The following is a 20332-nucleotide window of genomic DNA, read 5'->3' as shown; positions in this document are numbered from 1 at the left end:
TTTAGTAGAAACTGAAGAGAGGTAAAGGCACGGCAGCTAAGTTAGGGCAGGCAGTAAAAGATGCTATGGGGGAGGAAGTGATAGTCACGGAGCTGGCGAAGAGAAAGTCCTGTTGGAGGTGCGCGACATAGATGAGGTCACGGTGGAAGAGGAGGTGTTGCAAGCGGCTAAAACAGTAATGGGAGAGGGAGCTACAGTGGCGTTGCTAAATCTCAGAGGTAGCTACAGTGGGACTCAGTCAGCGCTGCTGCGTGCGCCAGTAACTGAAGCTAACAAACTGCTGGCGGCTGGGAAACTTAAGATTGGATGGGTGTACTGTAGAGTAAGGATTAGGGAGGAGGTGGCTAGATGCTACAGATGCTTCGGCACGGGACACATGGCCGCGACGTGTCAGGGCCCGGATAGAACGACTAGCTGTAGGAAGTGCGGAGAGGTAGGACACAAATTTAGAGAGTGCACAAAACCTCCGTGTTGTGTTATCTGTAAAGAAGCAGGGGTGGATGAGACAAAGTGGAGGCATCTTATCGGAAGTGGAACCTGCGTGGACACCGGGAGGAAAAACATCCAGCAAAAGGCGCTTTGAAGATACTGCAGATAAATCTGGGAAGAGGCAGGGAGGCCCAGGACCTGCTGCGCAAGTCATCACAAGACCTTAAGATTGACATTGCGGTGATCAGTGAGCCGTTATACTAGGTGGAACTGGTGCTCATGGTTCCAGGATAAAACTGGCTGGGCAGCTGTGGCAGTCCTAAATCCTGATTTAGTCCTGGGGCGGGTGATCGAGACAGAGGAAAGCTTCGTGGGAGTGGAGGTGAACAATATTATGTACTATAGCTGCTATTTCTCGCCGAACATTTCTAGGGCAGCCTTTTATAGAAAGCTCGCAGTTCTGGAGTCGCACCTTGAAAGAGAGAAAGGGAGGAGAGTGGTGGCGGGAGACATGAACGCCAAATCGACGGCCTGGGGCTCTAGTGTGACGGATAAAAGAGGGGAGGTGATAAGTGACCTAGCAATAAAGGAGGACCTAGCGATCCTCAACCAAGGATCAGCTCTCACTTTCAGGAGAAGAGATACTGGGTCTATTGTTGATGTTACAATGGTATCAGAAAGCCTTCTAAACAGCGCTACTGGCTGGAAAGTGCTGGAGGAGTATACGGGGAGTGATCATCAGTATATCGTCTTCAATATTGGGGTACCAGAGGATGGAAGGCTCGGCAGGACGGAGACAGCACAACACTGGAATGCTTGGGCGGTAAAGAAGCTGAGGAAAAAGGACCTGGTCGAAATAGTCAGGAAAGAAAGGGAGAAAGCACTCGCAGGACAGGACGGCTCAAGAGAGGCCACAGTGGAGGAGCTATGCAAGCTACTTAGAACCGCTTGCGACCGCTCGATGCCTAGAAAGAACGGTGGAGCAGGGAAAAGACGCCCAGTGTATTGGTGGACGGAAGAGATAGCCAGGAAAAGGAAGGTATGCCTAGCTAGTAGAAGGAAATGCCAGTGGCGGAGGCGGAGGACGTTGGACGTGGCACGGGAGGAGGAAGAATACAAGGCTGCAAGAAAAGACCTGAAACTGGAGATCTCGAGATCAAAAAATGCTTGTTGGAGGTCCTTCATACAGGAGATCCAGAATGATCCCTGGGGGCTTCCATATAAGCTGGTAATGAAGAAGGCGGGAGGGCCTAAAGCAATTCCAGGATTGCTAAACCCCGATCGGATGCGGAATATAGTTGAGACGCTGTTCCCTCGGCATCCTTGGAGACGAGTGGAGGCCAACACAGTGGAAGAGAATCCCCCAAGATGGACGCTGGAGGACCTAAAGATGGCTGCCAAGGGGCTAGTGAACAACAAAGCGCCAGGACCTGACGGCGTACCAAACGAGGTATTGAAGTTAGTGGCGCAGGAGTATCCAGTAGTGTTGCTTGATGCCTTTAACAGCTGCCTGGAATGTGGGAGTATTCCCGAATATCTGGAAGAGGCAGAAGTTGGTATTGTTGAGTAAGGGGACTGGTGATTTGGAAAGCCCATCATCGTACAGGCCGATCTGTCTGTTAGACACGACAGGGAAGTTGCTGGAACGACTGATACTCCAAAGACTACAGGAGCATTACGAGGAAGTGGGGGATTTGTCAGATCGGCAATATGGCTTCAGGAGAGGACGGTCAACCATTGATGCGGTTACACACGTGTTGGATATCGTGGCGCCTAAAGTGGAAGGAAGAAGGAGGATATTTGGAGCCAGTGCTATTGTGACGTTGGATGTGAAGAATGCTTTCAATAGTGCCAGCTGGTTAAGAATACTGGAAGCTCTGAGAGAGAAGGGAGTCCCGAAGTATTTGTTGAGGCTCGTGGATAGCTATCTGTCAGATAGGGTTCTGCTGTATGAGACGGAGAGAGGAGTGGAGGAGTACCAGGTGTCAGCAGCAGTTCCGCAGGGGTCGGTCTTGGGCCCATTCTTGTGGAATGCAATGTATGATAACCTCTTGAAGATCAAATTACCGGAGCAAACGACGTTAGTGGGGTTTGCAGATGACGTGGTGTTAGTGTCGTATTGTCATGGGACGCAGGACTTGGGATGGCGGCTTCAAGAGGGCTTGGACTTGGTGGCGGCTTGGATGTCGGAGAATGGCTTGAACTTAGCAGCTCATAAAACGGAGGCGATGTTGTTCACAAATCAGCAGCAGAAGGTACCGCCAGCGATAGAAGTTGGAGGGCACGCGGTGAAGTGGGCTGACGCAGTGAAATACTTGGGAGTCGTGTTTGACAGAAGGCTCAGGTTTATTGCGCATGCAGGAAGAGCGGCAGGCAAGGCGCGGAATACGGCAGCGGCTGTTGCCCGACTGATGCCGAATGTTGGAGGAGGCCGCCACTTGAAGAGGAGGATAATTTATACAGCAGTCCAATCCCAGTTGCTGTATGGAGTGGAGGCTTGGAGTTCTTTGTTTGGATTGGTGACGTATAGAACGAAGTTGATGGCAGTGCAAAGGCAAGTGGCGCTGAGAGTAATATCAGGATACAGGACGGTGTCGGGTGCGGCGGCCTTGGTGTTAGCAGGCATACCGCCGTTGGACTTATTGGCTAAGGAAAAAGTAGAAGTTTACTCCAAGTTGGAGGGGATAAAGTATGTGGATCGAAAGAAGGCGAGAGAACCAGCGGCGAAAGACGCACGTCGAAACCTCATGTCTAAGTGGCAGAGTAGGTGGGAGATGGAAGACACGGGAAGGTGGACACGGAGGTTAATACCGAATGTTGTAGAGTGGATGGAGCGTAGACACGGGGAAGTGAATTATTACCTGACGCAAGTCTTAACGGGACATGGAGGTTTTAATGAGTACCTGACGAAGATGAGTGTGAAAACGGATCAGAGTTGCAGTCTGTGTGGGGTGGCGGTGGATAACGCTGAGCACGCGGTGTTTGAGTGTGAGAAGACGGCTGTGTACCTGCGTAGGTTTCTGGAAGAGACAGAGGAAGAAAGTGGTAATCCTGAAAATTTTGTGAAAGTGATGATGAAATCTGAGAGAAATTGGGCGGCGGGGGCAACTTTGGCTGCAGCTGTCATAAGGCATCGAGAGGTGGAGGAAAGACAGCGGAGGAGGTGTGAGAGAGGAAGTAACACTTCGGTGAGGAGGCGGATGCGACAAACGGCGGGAGGCTGAGTCGTGGAAGGTGAGGAAAACGGTTCCTGAACCCCTAATCTCTTGAAAAAGAGGACGGGGGATGTAGGGAAACGACCGTTATATAACAGCGGGAGTCCTTGCTGTTAAGGAAGGTGGGTGCCACCCTGAAGTAATCCCTGAGGGCAGTCCCGGGGTGGTAGCCTGTGTCAGCGGGGTCACTTGTAGAAGGCGTGCCTTCTCTACACCCCTTAAAATAAAAAAAAAGCCTACACAAACGGACAGGTATTTTAAGTCATCCTTCGGTAAAAACTACACATAATTTACTTGCAGAGCGGCTGTTCCTACAACAAAATCGTATCACTACACTGCACAAAATTAAGGCTATAGTCTACAAATAACAAAAACTAACTTACGTCAACCTTCCATGAAACTACAGATACTCTACATCAAGAGAAACTCCTCCTACAAAAGATAGAAAAGACTCGAGTACAGAAGAAGGTATACATGAAGGCATGAAACCATTATTACCTGTAAAATGAATAACTATATCAGCAGAAGATGTAATTATGAAAGAGTTAGAATGAGTCAGTAATCATAAAATACTCGTATTATAAAAGAGTCCAGAAAAAATAGAAAAGCAGAGACAGAAATATTTGGTGGAGAAGAAGAAATAAATGGGAAAGAAAAGAGAAACAGCTTCAAGTCCCTTCAAACTTGGTTAGCAGATTTATCAGATTTATGATCGTGCAGCCTTCATTAGCCATACTAGGGTATGACTGTGCTCCAAGAAATATGAACGTGAACACCCTCTCCTTGTTAGAAGTAGGAGAATGTCTACCGTACTGACCTGCAATAAATACAACAACAGTGAGGGTTCAATTATTAAAACAAATATAATATCAGTGTATTAAGGTGATACAGCGAAAGAAGTGATATGTCCAATGGTTATGCATTGTGGAATGCACTCACATGGCTCAATAGTTAAGGCAGGAAATATACAATATAAACAGGATGTTGGACAAGAAGAATGAAGAAAAATGCACAAGACAAGCTTTCTTAGAGTAGAAGCTGAGCAAAGGGTTCATGGAATTAGAGCATACAACACCACTCGTCTTAACATGACATTTGCAGGGACAACGGATAATCTGTGCATATAATTTAATTCTAACTGTTAAGGGAGAAAAACATTTGAAAATCATCAACTACGTTGTAAAACAAAGGCGGAGACTAAGGGTTTAAACATGATATTTAGGGACAGAGAACATTCCGGTTCATATTATCACGAATATATAAATAAAGTGTTTTACGAGAGAAGAGAGACCGGTATAGAAGTTCACTCCTTATAGGAGCTAGGAAATGTAGTCAGCATTTATAAAAATTACCGCAAGATGGCACGCCAACCCGGCATCTCGCTGAGCGGGAAGTGAAGGGCGAAGCTTAGTTTCGATCTCGGGTAATAGGGAGCGAAAAAGATATAGTTTTTTATAAAATTTTCTCGGGCAATGAAACCCCTATCATCCCAACAGCCTTAATCTCACAAACAATAGGGACTTCTCGAAGTCCTATCTATCACAGTAAGTAGAAGCTACTGAGTAGATAGAAATTAGACAAATAAAAAAATAGTCTTTCCTCTGTGTTCCGTGGGGCAAGCCCACCCCACTTAAGACTTTAGATATTACGTTACCTTCTATTCCAGTTGTATTTTGAGAGAACCAAAAATTATTGATTTAATTTATTTATTGTTATTATTTAGAGCTAAAAGATCGATAGCGATTGAGCTACGCCGTAGGATGTGGTCAGGAGAGGTGCACACACACAATACCAGTGTGTTTATTTATCCGTTTTATTAATAAAATAAAGTTTTTTTCCACGTTAACAATAGCTTATTAACAATGTACGAGCTTAACTGAACTTTATTGAGACTTACTATAATCTATTAGGAGCTTGAAACAATTAGTTTATGCGAAACTAAAAAGAGCGGTAATCAAACACGTGTACTTGAGCGTCGCTTAAGCGTTAATACCTGCAAACTCATTGTAGCCGATGTCGGTAGACCTAGCACAATAATAGGACACCTATCATTGGCTAGGTTGGAGAAGAAGAGCTAGAATTTGCCGAGCCCTGAAACAAGAGCTAGGATAGGGCGAGCGGATCGGGTGAGCTCGACTGAGCACGAGCTGGGACGACAGCGAGTCCAACTGACAGGTTGCGATTAACCTCTCGCAACAAAATGGATTGTAAAATATACGATACTTAATACTCATATAAAATTATACTTGTATAAAATTTTTTGATGCGGTTTAATAAATTAAATAGTTGAAGGCGTCTTTTTTTGCCTTGGTTCCCTTCTGAGCCCCGCTAAGCCCTATGAGTCCCCCGGTTTCCTCAGCATCAGCAGGGCTGTGCTACAATGGGTTGTCGCCTGGTTCCCCAAAGGCGTCGTAGCAGCAATAGCACTTTTCTTACTATTCAGCCATCAGCACGATAGCTTACGCCTTTGACTGCCCTCTGAGAGGCTTACCGCTCACCGTGGACAGAGAAAAGACTGTATTATAAATGGGTCTTGTCTCGGCCGGGAATCGAACCCGCTACCTATAGTGCACGTTATCACTTAGGCACTAAAAAAAACATAAGTTATTTGAAAATAAATTTTTCAATAGCAGATCAAATCAATTTTAAATACTTACAAATGATTATACGACGAGAACATCTTCATGAAAGAATTTAAATGAGTTACATCCAGTCCTATGATATTCCATGTATAAATGAATATCCATGCATGCCTTTTGAAAATCGAGCAATTCTTATTCATCGTTTGCCGCTAATACTTCGACAATTTTCTTTGGAAGGGAAACCCTAAACTCGTTGTCTAGAGTTGTCACAGCAGCATCACCGTACTTGGTTGCAATCAAATTTAATTCCGTCACTTTATATCTTTTGAATAATTCCGGATCCTTCATTTTCTTTGTTTCGAAGATTTTTTTGGCTGAGTTGTTGAATTCTGATAGATTCATTGTTGTTTACGAAGAAAAAAGACATTTTTAGCTTATAAAGACTATAAAATATCTAACACTTTTTCGTTTGAGAGGAATTTTCTGTCCGAAAAGACTCAGCTTTTATAGCACTTTTCACCCTAATTTTATCTTTACTATTTTCAAAATTTACCCTCTCTTTGCTAACCGAAGATTTCGACTCCTTCTTCTCCCGCGCATTCAGAGAGGCGTTGATGCACTTTCAATGATTTTTCATCTGAAGTTATTAACTGTTATCCCTCCTTGTTCTAAAATTTACAGCTCCTTCACCAACAGTTTTTCATTTTACCTCAACCCATGCATTTTGGTTGAAAGCGAACATTCCGTGGCCCTGCTGATAATGAGTGTAATTTAGATTATCAAAAAGAACCTATAATTCTAATCGTTTTCCATCATTTATCAGAATACGATTTATATTTTCTTATTGAACCATTATCATCATCAGATTTTTCCGGTACTATAACTATTATTCCTATCAATAAAAAAAAATATACATCATTTACCAAAGTAGTTGAAATAGATAAAAATAGAAATTTGAAAAGATCAAATGATGATAATGATTGAAAAAAGAAAAAAAATTCAAACATACAGCTCCGTTTCATTGACGCTCGAGCGTTGAGTCGAGAGCGAGTTGAGTTCATAATTTTTACATTATTGTAATACCTTCAATTTACCACCCTTAACTTTGTAATTTTTCAAAAGGCTAGGAAAAGGGTTAAATTTTCAAATACAAGTTATAAAATTGTAAAATTTCCAAAATCACAGTAGTTATGGATCGATGTACAGCGCAAGGTGCACTACGCGAAGAGACTTGTCATTGCCGCGTGCTTGTAGGCTTGCTCTAGAGAAAGAAAACAATCCAACTAACGTCACAAACCTTGAATAAAGGTTCATATCAGTGATTTTTCAATCAAAAAAAAATCATATGTTGTCATTGCGAAACGTACCTACGTGTTGATTTTTTCGTTTTCGTGACTGTAAGATAAAAGTGATGTGGTCATTGTATATTTCTCTCTCAGTTAAGCATACAGATTTGTTCTAGTCTTTGAATGATTTGTTACTAAATCAATCAAACAGTATTAGTGAAGTAATTGTAAATTTTAAAAAAGGTTTTGTAAAATTAACAGCTAGATGTGTTGCAGAAAAATTGCTATAATCCTAACCTCTCAAGTTCATTATGGTATATCCGCTTTAAGGTTGACCTACTTTCGATCAGATGTTTTATATGATGGCTTAGTCCGAGAAAATCAATCTTAATAATTATATTGAATAATAACAATCATTAATTTTTACTAACAAATATGTAATTAACACTTTTGACCAATTGTGATATTTTTTTTGTAAATATTTGAAGATGGTTGGTAGTCATGAGTCCGTTTCCTTTAATTCGTGACCGATGTTTAAGTCAACAGGGTAGACTCGAATAAAACGGAGATTTAAAACAGAAATACATTATGAAAATGTATTAATTTTTTTTAATTATGCTACAGTATTATTTAAGTAGTTGTTTGCTTGTGTTCGGCTCCAGTTGCGGATCCTGTGGGAGAATCCGAGTAGTACAGTCAAATGAGGGAAATGGAATAATTTTGGTTTTCTGCGGCCAAAGTGATGATTTATAGATGACTAGATCGGAAATTTTGCGAGGAACACGATGGTGTCGGTCAAAAATGTTTGGCACGCATGGAATACATCATGAAAAACCTCCCCCCATCGCGAATTTCTCGATTTCTATCATAGATATGAAAAAATGTTTTAAATAAAAGTTGCTCAGAATCTAATTTTAATGAAAAATGTACTGAACACTTTTTTTTATATCAATGATAGATAAAACGTTATTCGCGACTGAAGCTTCACTATTGACAAAAGCTTCAGTCGCGTCTAAGAAAATTATTAAAAAATAATTAACGCTACAAATATTACTTTGTGGCGATTTTTTTAAAACGTGAGATATCAAACAATATTCTCAGAGAAAGAAAATTTGTTTTTATCAATTTTTTCATTACTTTTATTAATAATGAATTATTTTAATCGTTCTGATTCTTGTAAAAATATACCGATCAGCCCGATTTTTGGCTCAAAATGTGCAAAATCAAAAATTGAACAATTTACCTGTGATTTATCATTAAAAAATAGTATGATGTCCCTGATCCTGCACTGCCATTCCTGCTTGATTATTATTTCCTATATTCCGTATCTCGTTAACTTCTCTTCTCAACTCTACTTCTACTATCTCTCTCTTCCTTTCTCGTTCCTCTTGCAATTTTGACTCAATCCGTGCACGCTCTAAAGCTTCAAATTTAGGATTTAAATCTCGCGGAATTAAACTTGATCTCCCTTCTCCTGCAGCTTCACTATTTCTCGGTCCAGAAGGTGTTCGCGGTATTATGTTCGGCATTTGTCATCTTATAATAAACGCTGTGTTCTTAACCCCTTAGTCATCACAGACACTCTTGATTTCATAAAAAAAAATTTTGCGCCTAATAAGTCAGCTAGCTTCTTCGCGATCTTAACCCTTTCGTGATTTTAACCCTTTTTCGCGGATTTTAACCCCTTTTCCGTGAATTTAATCCTTTCATTGGAATGTCACTTTCCAGTTAACAGAATCTTTTATTCTAATATTTTATGTTAATTGTTATCAACTTTTGCTTTGACCATTATTCTTTGCTCTGTTACACCATTTCTATCTGTCTAAATACCTATTTTGTCTCAGTTTGACTGTTTTCCATTTTTAATTTACTTTACCTAGTATACTAGTCAAACAAGAGACAAGAAAAACTTAAATAAAAATCTGCGTTTTGAATCTATCAATGCTTTTACATTATTCAAAATATAAAAGTTTTTCAAATATCTGTTAACCAAGTCCCATTGAATGATTGTGTCTTGAATGGCTGCTATGAGTGAAATTCCAGGACGAGCTTCTAAGTTAAAAGCCTCGTCAGCTGGTGGTGAATTTACCGGCCAGTTTTCTTGATTTTCAGCTAACCAGGTGGGTCCCCTCCACCATAGCGAGTAATCTTTTAATTGATTGGCTGTGATGCCTCTTGAAGCACAGTCCGCTAGATTTTCCTTGCCAGAAATGTGGTGCCAGTGCGCGTCCGCAACTAGTTGTTGAATTTGCACTACTCTGTTCCTGACAAAGTTCTTTCAGCGTCCTGCATTTGAATTGATCCATGAATGAGTGATTGAAGAGGCCGTCCATAAGTGAATTGAATGTATCTTCACTCTGTGGAGTGTAGCTCGAACATACTTTGTGAGTTTTGCTAGAATTAACGCAGCAGTTAACTCTAGCCTGGGGATCGTGATTTGTTTGATTAGTGCTACTTTAGTTTTCGCACAGATGAGTGTGATTTTGGGCCCTGTGGACGGTGAATTGAATTTGAGATAGATTGCTGCAGCCATCGCAAGCTGTGAAGCATCAGAGAATCCATGAATTTCTACAGTTGAATGTCTGGTTGTGTGAATCCATCGTGGAAGTGAGATCTCATGAAGTTGAGTAAATTCTTCTCTGATGATCAGCCAGCGATTGATGATTGATTGTAGGACTGGTTCGTCCTAGCTGAGGTTGTGTAACCAGAGTTCTTGAAGGAGCATCTTAGCTCTGATTGTGATTGGTGACACAAACCCCAAAGGATCATAAATTTGAGCTACTTCTAAAAGAATGAGGCGTTTTGAATATGTTGACTCATGGGTGACTGATTTTGATGTGAATGTGTCTGAGCTTGGATTCCATTGAAGTCCAAGAATCTTTGTAGTGCGGTCTTCGAAGGTGATTTTTTATTGATTGACTGAAGATTGTGACGTTTTTTGAAGAAGTGATTGACTGTTCGATTGCCATTTTGCAAGAGGAAAGCCGCCCGCCTTGCACAAGTTGATAAATTCCTCAGCAACTTGAATTAATTCTTCTGGAGAATCTGCTCCTCCAAATATGTCGTCGACATATCTACCTTTAATGATTGTCTGAGTTGCTTTTGGATATTTATGGCCTTCATCCTCTACTAATTGCAGTAACACACGAACTGCTAGATAAGGAGCTGATCTAGTGCCGTAGGTTACTGTTGTGAGTTGATATGGGATGATTTTGTTGTGATTGTCTAGCCAAAGAATTTGTTGAAGCTTCCAATCTCCATGATGAACCATTATTTGACGATACATTTTTGTTATGTCAGTTGCGAATACATATTGATGTTGACGAACTCGAAGAAGTACGTCAAAGATGTCTAATTGAATTTTAGCTCCGGTGTGAGTGATGTCATTCAATGAAACTCCAGTTGAGCTCGGGCTGGATCCATTGAAGACGACTCTAAGCTTGGTGGTAGTGCTACTTGGTCTTAAAACCCCATGATAAGGAAGAAAGTATAGGTGAATGTCTTGAGATTCTTGATTGATTGTTGGAGCTGGTCTCATATGACCAAGTTATTTGTATTCTTTCATGAATTGTCTGTAAAGATTGCTGTACTCAGTCTCGTTGGTTAGTCTCCTCAACTGACGTTTCAAACATCGATACGCAGTTGTATAGGAGTCTCCAAGAGCTGCAGGTGAAGGAATGAGTGGAATTCTGACAATGTATCGTCCTGATGAATGTCTAGAGTGAGTTGATTTGAAGAAATCTTTACATTGTTGGTCCAAGGATGATAATTGATGTTGATTTGACATCGGAACTTCTTCTTGGACCCAGAATTTTGTTAGCAACTCTTGAATGTCTCCATGGTTCGTAATTGTAGTAGCATGATGAATGTGATAATGATTGACTGATGAATTTGGTGCTACTGGACCAAGAATTAGCCAACCAAAGATAGAAAGTTGTGCTATAGGAGCTGTTGGAGAGTGCGATATGATCTGTTGTTTAATGATTTGTCCAAAAAAATCAGCTCCAAGTAGAATGTCTATTGATTGTGGAATGTTGAATGTTGGATCAGCTAGTGTTAATCCATTGTGATGCGGCCAGTGATTGTTGGGATAATTACATGGGACTTTTGGAATTAAAGCTGTCAACCGTTTCATTATGTGAGCTCGAATGTATACTGAATGATTGGATGATAATAATTGTAGCTCGCAGAATATTACACCTTTTGTTTGAGTAAGCTTGGAGCTTCCCACTCCTCTTATGTTGATTGTCTGATGGTGTTTTCTCAGTTGCAGCAGATTGGCTAGATGAGATGTGATTAGTGTTAGCTCTGATCCAGTATCTATGAGCACTCGTGCAATGTAACTCCCTGAATCTGAATTGGCTTTGACTTTTGCTGTTGCTAACAGCGTTGAATGATCATCATGTAGATGACTTGGAATTGTTTGACTTGAGCAGATTGCTCTTGTCGATGATTGTCTGCTAGTTTGAATTGAATTAACGTTGCTTCACTTTGCTTCACTTTGGCCAATAAATGGACCAAAGAATTCCAGTACAATGACTCCAACCATGTATATCCTACAGTAACTCCACGAGAACGCTCCGGAACAGACATTGTAAATTTAAATCAACAATCAAATGATAAATGAAAGCCAACATTCTCAGACTGGCAGTTACAAAAACCCTGAATTCAACAGAAATAAGGAATCCAGTAAGAGTCAAAATAACTAATTATCTTCATAAGGAGCGAGTCTATTCACATGAACAACTTTCAGACGACCATTCGGAATTTTATGAATTCGAAATACAACATCATTAAGTTTGTTTTTGATAATATATGGACCTCCCACTCACATTGAAGTTATGGACACTTTCCTTTAACTCTTTTAGGGAAAAATAACCAAACCTTTTGACCGACATCAAAAGAAAGAACATTAGATTTCAAATCATACATACACTCCAGTTTTTCGAAAAAATTATGTGTTAAAAGTACTCTTATATATCGAAAGGGTTTCTATTTTTATCGTTTATAACAATTTAAAACTTATTATTTAAATATTACTGTGATCAATAATCACTTGTTAGTAACAATGTTCAATTGTTATGAACAAAATTCCATATTATTGACAATATTTATTGACTATTATAGCGTCTTTAATGCTGTTCACTCAATCCTGACACAAGTTTAAAATTCTTTCATTGCTAATATTGTTTTATAAATTTTTTTTTTTTTCGATGAAATATTGTCATCATATATCCATACAAGTATTCCATTCATTTAATATTCATATTTCTGCAATGATCTTGAAATTTTGTCTAAAAAATAGTATAATTTATAAATTGAGAAATTCAGGTCATTTCCCATTTTTGCTAGTTTTTTGGTTCTGCCAAAAAAATGGCTCCACCGATTTTCCTGAAAACTTATTCAGTCCTAAGTTACGTAATTACGCGTCGAATGCAGTTGATCCCACGTCGATATCATTTTTTGTTCTCGAGATAATCGAGGCGAAAAATAATTCCGAACGTACGTACGCACATATGCACATACGCCCATCCGCACATACGTACATATGTACATACACACACACAGACGTCCACTGGAAAACGGTCGTATTGGATTCGCGGGACCTTAAAACGTGGAGATATTTCAAAATTAGCGATTCGCAAAATCGGACCCATTACTATAACTTCCCACTGGGAAGTTAATAAGAGTGATGGTATGGAAGACATTCCAGTATTAATTTTTGAACCGCCATATCATTGGGAATATTTACCTTAAAAATATGAACGCATAAATTCGTGGCCAATACATAATTATCATAGCATTCCATGAAAATCTGAAGCAATACCATATCAGAACTTTCATATATTCTTCGTGTACTTGTCCAAGATCGAAACCGTATTTACGCGAAAGAGGATGAAAAGAAAAAATGGTTAAAAAGTTTAATTGACAGCTCAAAAGTTGTTATCAATTTGGTTGAGATCAAATGTCCTTTGCTTTATGCTCTGAATATAAATTATCTAAACGATTGTGGGGTTTATAATGCAAAAAATAAACAATGTGCAGAAAAGAATGTAAAAATTCTAAAAGAATCGTATATAGAGAATTTACATGAAAAAACCCCATTTGAAAAGTCATTTAAATTGTATCGATTATTAGAAAATATAACAAAAATGTCGAGTAAAGATATTGCTTGTCTTTCAAAGTATTTTTTATTGAAGATTGTTCCAGAATACATTGACAACATTTGGGATAATTTACCGGAACATTTACAACTCGATAGAGATATTTTATTGCATCGTAAATGTTACAAACATTACATGCTATTAGATCGTACGAGAACGTTGAGAATCAATTGTAAAAAATGTTAAAAAATTCTTTCTAATACATAAAATGAAATGTATAATCTTTATTTCTCGAATAAAAATTCTTTCTCAAGACAAAAAATCTTACTATTATTGTTAAAGAAGTCATTTAAATGTAAAGGATTACAAATCATAGTTCAGAAAATATAAAATAAAAAAAGATAATAATTTTTCGTCTCAATAATTTTTCACGTTTAAAATAGGTTCAGTTATAATTTACTCATACAGTAAATGAAATATTTCAATAGATTATTCATAATATATATTATGTCTTACTTTAATGAGTAACAGAGAATAAGAGTATAAACAAAGTGAAAAAGATATAAAGGTGAGGAAAATATGATGCAGTCGACCGACTGAGTCAAACGTTAACGTTTCTAAATGAAATAAAATAAGTCGATTATTTTTCGACACATTACCCTTCAATTCTTGCGTGAATTACAGCTTCTTAGCGGAGAATAAGAGTATAGACAAAGTGAGGAAGCGGTAGCAGAGCGAGGAAAAAATAAGATAGCAGAGGCATAAGCGACAAAGAAATCACGTTTAATTAAAAATCCAATCAAAGAATATGTGTCTTTAAAATTATTTATCCATGGTAGGGATCGTGAACAACAATGTCATTTATAAATTTTTTTTTAGTGAGAATTTTTTCATGTTGTCAAATTCTTTTCTCTATCTGTAATTTGATGCTGAATGATGTGATCAAGGCCTTTCTATATAGATTTAAATCAATATCGTTTAATAATTTATCACCATTGGCCTATTTGAAATAGAAACATTTAGCCATAGTGTATGATGCATAGGACGAAATATTTAGTTCATTTCCGACAGTAAAACCGATCGAACCATACTAAGTAAGTAGTGACTTTTTCTTTATCCAAGTATAAAAAGTGTGTTTTTTTTTTTTTATTTTTTTTTTACATCAATATGATTATTTATTAAGTTCAATTGTGAATTTCATGAATTGTTAAATGATGATTTATCAAGTAGGGAAATTTTTTTTTTTTAATGTTTAAAAAAAAATCCATTATGATCGTTATTACTTTTTAGAAAAAGATGTGCACTCTTATTTTCCCGGAGGCCTGATTCGACCTATCGATCGTCCTCCGAGGAATTATTATTCTAATGGCACTTAAACATCATTGGAAAGAGACGGGAGGAATAGAAGGCGTTACCCTTACACTTTGTGGCGTGATGGCTACCTGCCTAACGTTCTTCGGTAACGTCATATGGTTCCGGATAGAGGGAGACATCTCCGTCGTGCCACCACCTCCAAGCCAGGAAATTATCATTGTCGAAGACAGTGATAGTGAGGTAAAAGTTCTACTGCTTTCTCCAGCGACTGTCTCATCGGAGAATAGTGAGGTAGAATTTCTACCTTCTTCACCTCGAACAATTGATGACGATAATTATGATGATGATGATTCCACTGACTATGATGATGGTGATGATACTGTAAGTCTTGTCTTATAATTAGTTTTTCTAGTTTTACTTCTTTGAAAAAAGTTATTAAAGAAAATAATTCTGACTTTTACAGGTTGATTAATGCTACTTGGGAACCATTATTTATGGGATTATTTTTTTTTTTCATAGAAAAAAGAAAAATATATTAACTTGGAAGAAAAGTTGCTTTTACTTTAAAACCTCTCCTGTCATCTAACAGCCTTGAGACACATCACCGCCATTTTTTTTGCTGATAATTAAATTTTAAACAAAGTCGGTAAAAAAATCGGTATTATAGCTGATGATAACTTATCGACAATCGAAGTCAGTAAGAAGAAATTGCAATCGTTATGATTGATGCTAATAATTTATCACTGTCGATAACTTATCGCGGTCAGTAATTAGTGCAGATCAGAACCCACTTCTCACCTCGGCCGGTATTGCAGCTGGATCCAGAGCTCTCCTTATATATCTACTCTCTGAGAATGTTCATACATTTCAAACTGGAAAAATGTCTCATGTTTAGTTAATCGAATCATCTGGTAACGGAATTCTGAAAACGATTTCAATAATAACAAAACTGATCAGGGTAAAGATGAAGGTTCTATTGTAGTTAGTTGTCCTGATAGCCATCAAAACCTCAACACATACAATAATCTTACTGATTATTCAGAAAATATATTGTTTCAAGATTTACCTAATGTTAACTCCGATCATATCAACTCTGGTATTGACGAACAAAATGTAAATGATTCTTCTTATCCCAGTTATAAATCGCAGAATTCAAATGTTGATGATCCTGTTATGAACAATTGCAATATAACAAGCAATGATAAACATGATACAGGAAAAAGTTGTATTGAGATGAATATTTCTGAATCTAACACAGAAAACAATTATTTAAATCATAATTCCAATAGCAGAGTTAACTCTCACGATACTACTATTCCAGAAATTTCTTCAAACAAATCGAACAGAAGTTTATTTTTAACAGTAGATAATATCGACCCTTTCGATCCACATAATCTAAAATTGCAACGATCTCAACCGAAAAATGATGAAAAAAACTCAAAAACCTTACCTCCTGAACAATATTTTGTAAGGAATTAAATGCCGGTGTGCTACTTACAAGTAGACGATGTCAACTAAAGTATAATCGTCAGGTTGATAATTACGTTCCGTGTTCCCATTATGGTAATTATCATTCCAAACAAACTTTACGTATTCACTATAAAAGATGTGATAGAAATCATAATAAAGGTGACATGATATTCTTAGCATGAGTAAGTTCCATAAGAGAGCTGGCTCTTATGAAACTAAATGACGATATTGAAGAGTATAAGTCAATTTTTCATCCAAAACGTATTGAGATCGTTCCCAAAGTACTTAAATCTATGTAGTTCATAGAACACCCGTTATAATGAAAATAGTGATATTGAAAATATAGATAATGAGCAGTTTTTATCATTAAACAATGAAGAAATAAAATCTACTCAATGTCTCCACAATGATAATATTTTTATAAATAGCAGTTATGATAATTTATCTCCATCTCGAGTTCGAGTCAGCCGGGATGAGAAAAATCGAACCAAGGGGACTGTAATATTATTTTATAAGGTTGGATGCTAGAAGGTTCATTAACAAACCTTTAAACACATGAGTGACATGGTTTTTCTGGGTTGTTATTAACAAAAAACACTTAACTTATGATTTATGTATACTTAATCACTAACTCTTGATGAGTTGTCCATTAAATGATTAGTTAATTCACTAAAAACAAGTCGTCTGCATAACAGAACCACGAAAATAATCTCAGATCCGGTGTAGCGACGGGCACACAATACAACGGAGTTGTTCGGCTGTGTACTGCACGTGTGACTGTCCGTAAGGCCTTATGGCGCCGATGCCAGCACGGTTTTGCGCCCAAAGACACACAACTGCTTTTCTGGACCACTTGCACTGTTGAGACTGATAATTCATGTTCACGTTTGTCCGTGAGACACTGACTGAGACGACTGATATAGATTATTTCTGAAATCCGTGAGTTTACTGTACAAATCTGCGATTTGACTGTGAGTAAAAGTACAGAGTCAACCGCGTAAGTTGTCTGGAGTTAACAGACACCACAAGTACTCGACCGCGGGCTCGTTGGCGTCACTAGGGCCGTAGAGTTGCCTGCTGGGCCACGAGGGAAATACTTTCTGGCGATTAGTCCAGTAAATTGACTGTCGTGCCGGTAGACAAGTCCTGCATTACACAAATTTGATTATTTCATGACTAGCTGACTTGTGCTTCTCCAAGTCTGAACAATAATCAAAGAACGTTGGAAAATAGTCTTATCAACGTCTTATAATCAACACGGATGATGATTCAACATCCTCAGATAGTCATTCTTGTAATGTTGATAAAAACAATCCCAAAAAACGTAAGAGAGCATCTAACATTAGTGATGAATCTGATATTAATACTCAATATCTCCGGATACGTATAATTATGGAACTGATAACAGGACTTAAAAAAAGCGAAAGACAGTACCATGTGAATCATGATTTTGACATCGATAAAAATCCGACGTCATCGAATGCTCATAGACGAATAGTCGATAAAAAAAATGTAAATAATCACAAATGAAATTCATCTTAAACTTCAGAAATTAAATCGTATTCTAATTTATCAACTTCGAAAGCTCATAATTATGGCACTGGTAAACACAAACTAAAGAAGAGCAAATCAGAATCTCGTGAAAAACTCCAAAATATAGTGATAAAGATAGTAAGTATTTTTAGTTAATAGTACATAAAATCATCCTTTCATTTTTGTTTCTTCAACTTATTTATTTTTTTCATTTTCTGATTTATTTGTTCTCTTTTTTATTTAATTTAGCTGCGCATTCAAGCAGAGAGACGTATGCAGTGAGGACTGATTAGAAATGAAATGCAGTTATAAAATATTTTGGTCATCCAGAAAGTTTGTCTAAAGTACCCAGTTTGAAATCATGTGTAAGAGCGATAGAAAAATACCCTGTACCAAGTAGATGTAAGTCTGTACATGCTTCTTGTTAATCCTATTCTTATATCTCTTATCGATTTTCTGTTTGAACTTTGTAAATGTATTAAGTAGGTACTGTTTTACACTATTTATTAACGAATCTAATCTCTACAAACAATATATGTACGTTACTACCAAATTACAGTTGATTGTTATTTTTTCATCATCGAATTCACAATTTATTGTTTAAGTAGTTTAAATTCGATAATTACTCGTGATTGGCAATTGTGATTATTATTACTAATATGATGATTATTATTATTATTGGCATCAGTTGCCTCTGCGGAGACCCGCTGTCGAGCCCTGACAGCAGATTCCCATTGCAAGAGGTCAAAAGATACTTTTTCTATGCTAAGAATGCGGGGCCTGGGGGAGGGGGAGGGGCTGCGCATTTTTGGTTGGGTGAGGTTCACCGAGCAGTTCCGGATTCGGAGTATTCTGCCTATAGGGCTCACTCGAGCATCCAGTCGATTCAGGAGCACAAGGCATTCCTTTGACTGAGTAAGCTCGTGTCGCGACGCGCGGTACAGGATAAAGATAAACGCTCTCAACCTACCCAACACTAACGATGCAGAACCGTTCAACAAAGAAGAACTCAAACAAGTCGTCCGAACGCTTAAGAATGGAAAAGCTCCAGGACTAGACCTGCTGGAAGTAAAGGTCGTTAAATGTGCAGTCGCGTACCTCCCATAAATATTTCTGGCTCTATTTGGCACAGTTTTCCTCCTTAAATTTTATCATTTTGATAATTAAAATTGAAACAGTCCCCGCCGACTTGGAATTTCCTTGTCGCGAGCCTCTCTTTTGAAGAACTCTTCAAGGTTTATTGATTTTTAAGGGCAAAATTTACTCCATTAATAATCAGAGGGGGGGGGGACCCCTATTGGTCCCAAAATTATTATTTTTCACCTCCTAGTTTTTCTCTTTAGTCCCTTTAAAGGTGACGACGCTTGAACGCGGGAAAAAGTTGCCGTCGGATCGCGCCGCTCTCAGCTGTAGGCTTCATCCGTGGCTCTTTCTTCCTCTCATATTTTTAAAAATTTAATTCAAATAGGGTCCTATTCAGTTCCATTAGTTATTCAGGACCTTCAACAAGTTATTTCTTGCATTTTTGGAAATTCTAAAATCTTTATTAAAGCCTTAACTCGGATTCTTACTGAGCAAAGTCAATGCCCGCCCCTCGGGGAATTCAATTTTAGTTTTATCATACAAAATAATCTTTAATACATCGTTGAAAATTTTAGAGTCTGAATGAATCATTTAGTTAAACTGTTCGCTTCAGAAGGTCACTGAATCTTGTCCTTTCATTTAATTTTCAAAAGAATTAGAGGTTTAAAGGCAAGGCCACGCCCACTTTCATTCAGTTAAGCGGCAAACTCCATACGTCCGTGCATCGGGCACCAACTGGCCCCGCCTCCCACAACTTTAACACTTTCTTGTTCACTCATTTATTGACAAATTAACCTAACCAACTCGTTTATCTACTGATAATTAATTACCACGTGATATTCGGGTATTATTCAAGTATCCCCAATCATACATGATTAAATACCTCCTAATTAATGTACAGGTAATTCGTCTTTTATTCTACTACATGAATCATAAATCTTGACTCAAGATTTTATGCTATTTCATTTATCTCAGCCGCGACGTTAATCAATTGACCTCATCAGTATTTTCGCCTTCTGTATTTTACTATAAAATATTCATTTCCGGCGAGTTGATATTTTTGAGGAGTAAAAATCTTCATCTCCCAGTCCTAAATGCTTAAGTTATCGACATCGGGAAAATGAAAAAATCATCGATCTTCTCCACGCTCTCTTAATTATCGATTCATCGACAAATCTCTTTCCTACTTTCCCTCCGGAACGAAAGTTTGATCTGTTGGAGTTTTTAAAAATATTCCGAGGTGTACATACGCATACATACGCGCTTGCGTATGTATGCTTCCATAATCAAAAGAATAAAAAAAATAGTTGAATAAG

At 38.2% G+C, this 20332-nt stretch overlaps 1 protein-coding gene across 1 annotated transcript; it reads right to left on the bottom strand.

The window, feature by feature from the left end:
• Positions 1 to 11059: 11059 nt before the first annotated feature.
• Positions 11060 to 11647, bottom strand: LOC118073098 (uncharacterized). The gene has a single exon (XM_035093396.1). It carries the CDS (start codon positions 11645 to 11647, stop codon positions 11060 to 11062), a length of 588 nt encoding a protein of 195 aa, XP_034949287.1.
• Between the last annotated feature and the right edge of the window lie 8685 nt (positions 11648 to 20332).

This window comes from Chelonus insularis, unplaced genomic scaffold, assembly GCF_013357705.1.
Source record: "Chelonus insularis isolate UGA/USDA-ARS -01 unplaced genomic scaffold, ASM1335770v1 contig_9_pilon, whole genome shotgun sequence".
Taxonomy (NCBI): Eukaryota; Metazoa; Arthropoda; class Insecta; order Hymenoptera; family Braconidae; genus Chelonus; species Chelonus insularis.
Note: the sequence above shows the minus strand (reverse complement) of the source record. Positions and strands in the feature narration are given on the sequence as shown.

Excerpts from the sequence above, each read along its gene's own strand:
- LOC118073098 (XM_035093396.1), bottom strand. The coding sequence starts at position 11,647 with ATGAAACGGTTGACAGCTTTAATTCCAAAAGTCCCATGTAATTATCCC.